Genomic DNA, 6,616 nt, shown 5'->3' on the forward strand with positions numbered 1-6,616 from the left:
TGTCTGAGCCCGGGTTCGAACCGGGGACCTCTAGTGTGTGAGACTAGCGTGATAACCGACTACACCACCCAGACAAGCTATTGTAATTTTGTTGACGATTGATACAGATCACAAAATTTATAATGGTGTTTAATATATCTAAGTCTAATAATAATAGCAAAAAGTTAAATATAGTTTTTAATGTCTTAATTTCACTATTCATAAGCATATAATATAATTTCTTTTCTGGTTTCAACTAGTACAAATATTCCGATTCTCATATTTACATATAGTACAAGTTTGGGAAGAATTTAAAAAATAACATTGAATGAGATTTGGCTTCACAAATTTTAGTTTCTTCCCTTATTTGTACTCTATAACACAATTCTATCTTTTATTTAGTCTCTTGGATGTATATTTTTTCAGGTCTAGTCAAATTCTAGCTTTAATTGCCTTGTTACATGCATGTTGCATAATTGATACATGTTTGGTTAATTTAGATGTACAAAATTATTGAACAATGATGGTGAGGCCTGAAAGTGCACAATTTGAAACATCAATACTTCTTACTCTACAAAGCCCAAATAACTATGAGCCCATCTTTTACTTATTTCAATCAGGAAAATACTATCTTTATAACACAAACATTCCTATCATAAATTTTTCATTCCTTTGAAATGATTACATATTATCTTACTAGTTAATGATTTCATATCAATTTCAAGTCAGAGAACTACTCCTACGGAGTTCAAGACAGATACTAAATACATGTATCTTTGATATCTTATACATTCTAAAATACCTATGCATTGGGAGAGAGAGGTGGGCCACGTCTGTATCATTTGATACTAGATACATTCTAAAATCTATATATACTGGGATAGAGACAAGAGAGTGAGGAGAGAGGCGAGAGAGGAGGGAGGCAATTGAGATAATCAGTGTAACTCATATACATATGAATCACGCCTATATATATATAGTTTATATGAAACAAATTACACTTAATTTGACTCGCATATAATCAAGATACGTGTATCTGAGTGTGTCAGAATGCATGTATCTGGCAAAATAAATGTAATACGCAGGGTAATTTCAAAAACAAAAGTGAAAGGCACGTAATTAAGGTCTCAACGAATGCATTTGTGTTGTTTCGCTCTCTCAATAAAGCTCGAAGTGCTCTAAAGCCCACTCTATAAGAGTTTAGGGTGAATTACAATAATGACATTGAAAATGAGTGGTTTGAAATTTTTAATTTTGATTGCCCAATGGACAGATAAATTTTGCTCCTTTGACAACGATTTTAACTTTTGATCTTGAAGATTTGTTCCTACGACGATTGGGGTTCATTTGATTCTGATTTTATTTTATGAATATTCTAAAATATTATATTCTCATTTTCGTCAATTATTTCTTTTTTAGACAATTATTTAATATATAATCGTCTCAAACAATTTAAAAATCTCTTAAATAACATATGAAATAAATTTCCCTTTAAAAGGCGAAATATACAGTGAAAACCCACATTAATCAAGACCTCAAAATTGATATAGAACACTCAAAGATAAAAAGAAAACTGTCACTTTACCAAAAACACTTGTATGAAAGTAATCAAATTCTTCATAAATTTACATCAAATCATTTAAATTATACTTTCTCGGTCCCTATTTACTTGTCCTTATTTTTTTCTATATCTGTCCATATTTATTTGTCTATTTTAATAAATCAAGAAAGGACAATAATTTTTTTTCTAATTTGCCCTTATTTAATTCTAAAAAATTTGTAGTATTATTAAGTTGTAATGCATGTTTTTTGGAACCAGAAAATACATTTATTATAGTGGGTGAGTTGCATAATCTTTCAAATTTAGGATAAAATTGTAATATGATAATAATTGGTGCATTAATATGTGTGTCACTTTTATAGTTGACATCTAAATAGGGACAGAGAAAGTATAATATTTTGAATAAAAAGAAATAACCCCATCATGGAAGAAATTAAAAATATTAGTAGTCCAATCTTCATCACACCAAAAAAAAAGTAAATTGAGTATGAACAACTTCTTTCATTACAAACATAAAAAAATACGTTGAAGTAAAATAACAAAAATTAAAATAAAAAAGTAGATTATTAGACAAACAAAATGAACTCTACATACAAAGAACTTCAGTACTAGAAATACAAATTTGTCAAAATTACTTGACATGAAACTGAAGATTGCTCTGCTGATCCATCCTTTGTTAGTACCTATGTTCTTGAACCTGAAATTAAAAAAAGAAAAGACTTTATGTTAAAATCATTTTCGGGATTATATACTCTGGATTTAACTTATATACACTGACTGACTGACTGACAAAAGTAGTTGTAGTATTGTACTTACGTCGAAACCAACAAGTGATCTGCAGTAATTAGTGTGAGTAGTAAAGACACTACAATTTGATCCACATTCACTATCATTGATTGAAATATTTGATTTATCAAGCTTGATTGACCAAGGATACTGATAATTTTGAGCTGTTGATCCAACATGTGAAGATGATCTCTGCATTCTCACCGCCCTTGGGACGTTACGTCCTTCTATTGATGGTCTTCGTCTACTTGGTTGTCTCTCAAATGATGTTTGATCAGGACGTTGCTTTGGTGCACTGTGAGATCGCGCTTTAGCTATCGATGATTTAGTATTCGCCATGTAACTTGGATAAAATGGATACTCATTGTAAAGGGATTCAGGTTCTGCATACTCTGAACGAGCATAAGATGAGTATAGGATTCTTGATGGATCAGGTTTTGACATTGTGTTGTTATAGTATTGTGGACTGCTGTGTGTTGTGGGATATGATGTGTAGTCCTCAAAGTGTCCACTATAAGCTTTTGGACTTTGTTCTGTTATAGCTGATGGTACTGGAGATATTATGTGTTGATGATGTTCTTGATTTGTATACGCGTTGTGAGTTGAAAATCGATGTTCTGTTCTCTCCGTTTGGCCTTGATTTGAATAGCAATTTCTACTCTTTGTATTGCCTTTTGATTCTCCTAAATCCATTTCCACAATCTTGATGTCCTCTTCATAATCCTAATGGTTCATACAGAAGAATTAGACAAAAGGGTTTTTTTACGAGCCAACTGAGCTACTAAGATTCCTCTTTGTTTAGTGTGTATGAAACATTATTGAAACTTTGATGGAAGCAAAATGAAAATGTGAGACATACTTGATAGGAGTGTCGAAATTTGTTGTCCTGAGTAGATTTTCTGTGAACAGATTGTCTTGGATTGTTTGGATTTTCTTCTTCAGTCATTCGTATTCGTTGGGCTCGAGCTCGAGCTTGAACAGTTACTAATGCTTGCATACATCTGAGAGTTGCAGCAGCTTGTTTTCTCACTAAATGTCCTCTTACTAAGGCCTGCAACTTCACTAGTCCTTTTAGTGCATTCAGGGCTTTTCTTGCCTGCATAGATTACCAATGCAACAGTTGGATAAAAATGTAATCTTGGAACATAGATCAGAATGAATTGTGATGATTAAATATAAAATTAGTCGAGTTGATTTTTCAGAAAGTCACTTTTGACTTTCTGAGTTAATGATTGTTAGTTAGTTGAGCGACCATCTGAGTAATCAACTTGAAACTTGCATATATTACCAAATAACCGCGGAAAACTGCTTGAATCTTGGATGCTGCGTCTTCTTCAAGTGCATAGGCTCTAGCAGCAGCAGTGAATTGGATCGCTGCTGCTGCAGCCTTAGCAGCGGCCGCTGCTGCATCAGCAGCCGCGGCCGTTGCAGCTGCCACAGCTAAAACATGCTTCTTGTGGTCATTGTCTGACTCAAGAAGTTCTTGTTTAGCTGTGGTGGTGGCAACGATGTCGGTGCCACTCAAATCCCTCTGACCTGGTGGGGTGGCTGATGACCTCCTGAAACTCCACCTCTTCTTATCTTTAGGAGTTGTTGAAGGAATTGAAATTGGTGTTGTTGGTTGATGTTCATTGCTAGTAATAGAGTTTTGAATCTTCTCACCTTCTAATTTGTCTTTGTCTTTATCTTTATCTTTCTTCCCTATCAACAAGTTCTTAATCCATCTACCTGTTTTCCCCATCCCTTTTTTGACAATCTTTTAAACTAGCAAATGCATTATGAAAAAGAGCAAATGAAGAAATGTTACCAAGTAGATGTATAGATAAATTGAAACAAATGATTTTTTTGGATTTTGGAAGATGTTCTATGTCTATATCTTACTTCAATGAATGATTATCACCTTTGAATACCAGTGTGGCCTTTTTTAATTAAAGCAAGAATTCAATGTACTACCCATCTGTCCCAAAATATAATGCGGATTTAGCTAAAACGACACTGAAATGAATTAAAACGATACTTATTTTGATAGGAAGAGTATCTATGCCTAGGTGTTAACTACTATTGCATTCTATTCTCTATGCTTTGCTGTATTTTACCACTTATATAAAAAGAATAAACTAACATGATCTAGTTATTGTCTTGATTATATATATAAAAAAAATTTGGAGGAATATAGGTCATGTGAAGAAAAGAAATAGCAAGGAAACTACCCTATTGAAGCCAAGTTGTAAACTTGTGGGGAGATAATGGAATTGGATTCTTTACTCATTGGTGGATCATTCTTTTTTTTTTTTCTATCACCAACTTTTTACCACTTTTTATAAAATTGTACCCATTATAAGGGGTTTAGATCAGGATAAATTGGTAACTTCAAAATTTATTTATTCACCTTTTCTGATGCCTGTAGTTATTTTATGAAAAGCCCATGTGGAGGGAAAGTCAATGAACATGCAAAATCCTTGTAAAGTACTCCTAGTCAAGATTGGAAGTGTTAGGTGCCACTAGGTTGGGTTGATTGGTGAAGTTGGCTATATTTGAGTTTATTTGTGCACAAATAAGGTATGGTTTATATTTAAAAAAAAATAAAAAATAAAAAAAAAAATATATATATATATATATATATATTGTAGTAGCAGTTAAAAAAATAAAATACACAAGTGATATTATGTTTTTTTTCCATCTTATAATGCATCCTATTCCACCTCTATTCGATGACGAAATTGGAATTTTATGCCATCAAATTATAATGACCTAGAACAACAATTGTATAAAATAAGAATATTCTTTTCTTCTATCACCATACATAAATTGACTTCATAATATTTTAAATTTATTTTTCTTTTAATCAGTTTCCGATTACTATATCGAATTTCTTATAAAATTTTCTCCATACTTTCAGAACTACATAATATTTTAATCATGAATTTTGTTATTAAATGGCTAGGGAAGGGGGGTGGGGGTGCATAGGGACCTACATGATTAGGGTATGGACCTCTTGGGAGGGGTGCCCCATGTGTCATCCTTTTCCAGATGTTGGGATTGAATACTACCACTATCATTTTCACCCCATGCCTCATGATCCAAGGTGGGTGTCATTTTTTTCTTTCTTCGGTTTAACTAAGTTTGGATTCACGTTGATAAATTTTACAGTGAGGAATAAAAGGTTTTCCAACAGAGGTGACTTTATATCCATGAAGAATCAAATCTGAGACCTTTTGATTAAGAATAAAGAAGTACTTACCACTCTACCATAACCTTTATTAATAGTTATCACTTTTATATATACTTCAAAACACCATCAAAGTACCCTATTCTATTTAACTATCGTGCTTATTAGGTTTTCTCTTTGCATTTTACTCTCATTATATATATAAAAGTATTCTATAAATCACATAAATTGAAAATAGTACAAAGAAATTAATAAAGTCTGAGGGAAGTTTTAATTGAGTAGTTTGATATTTATTATGGTAATATATAGCAGTCGGTAGGCAGACATTTACATTAATGTTTGGAAATAGACTTGTTCAACACAGCGATGGATGACATGAATATATTAGGTGTTCAATTATTTTCTTGCTCCATCTCTTTATTTACGGAACGTTTTATATTATTTGACTCATATTAATTCAATATTATTTAGCTTATGTTGATTCAATAATGCTTAATACTATTTGGTTCATGTTGATTTGATACTATTTTATAAGAAAATTTTAGTTAGTAATGTGCTTTACTAAACTAATTTTACTATAGATATTTAGAAATTTTTATATTTTGCCACTATTACTTTTATGTATTTACTATTTAATATAAAGAATATTATAAGAAAATAATAATACCACTTTGTTAATTTATTAAAATGAATTGAAATACTTTGTTTTTGATATTTAAGTCTTATTAAATTTAGATATGCATCACAAAATTTAGGATAAAACGCTCTCTAACAAAGATGATAAAGTTTTTTCTTCTTTAGTTATTATTCTCCCATCTACTTTTAATTGCCATAATTTTCTTTTTTAAATTTAAACTATAAGAACTTAGATATCATTTTATGATGTATTTTTCCATCATATTAATATATAAAATATTGCAATTTATAGTGTTTTTCATATAATTTTTGTATATTTAAATTTTTTATTTAAAATATTAAATTATATAATCTATTTTAATTTTAAAATTTAATCAAACTGACTTTTAAAAAATATAACGTGACAATTAAAAATGAACGGAGGGAGTGTGATTGTAAATCACTTATTCCTTTGTCATATTTAATTATAAAAATGGAATTTATGA

General features: G+C 30.8%; 1 protein-coding gene and 1 non-coding gene across 2 annotated transcripts; both read right to left on the bottom strand.

Moving 5' to 3' along the window:
- Nucleotides 1-74, bottom strand: TRNAV-CAC (transfer RNA valine (anticodon CAC)). Its single transcript has one exon. It is a non-coding gene; the product is annotated as a tRNA-Val (tRNA).
- Nucleotides 75-1,996: 1,922 nt separating this feature from the next.
- LOC101253936 (IQ domain-containing protein) lies at nucleotides 1,997-4,640 on the bottom strand. Its single transcript, XM_004247545.5, has 4 exons — nucleotides 3,615-4,640; nucleotides 3,186-3,422; nucleotides 2,357-3,049; nucleotides 1,997-2,237 (listed from the first exon to the last, which is right to left on the bottom strand). Exons 1-4 carry the CDS (start codon nucleotides 4,065-4,067, stop codon nucleotides 2,217-2,219), a joined length of 1,404 nt encoding a protein of 467 aa, XP_004247593.1. The 5' UTR covers nucleotides 4,068-4,640; the 3' UTR covers nucleotides 1,997-2,216.
- Nucleotides 4,641-6,616: the final 1,976 nt, after the last annotated feature.

The sequence above is a fragment of the Solanum lycopersicum genome, chromosome 9 (assembly GCF_036512215.1).
Source record: "Solanum lycopersicum chromosome 9, SLM_r2.1".
NCBI lineage: Eukaryota > Viridiplantae > Streptophyta > Magnoliopsida > Solanales > Solanaceae > Solanum > Solanum lycopersicum.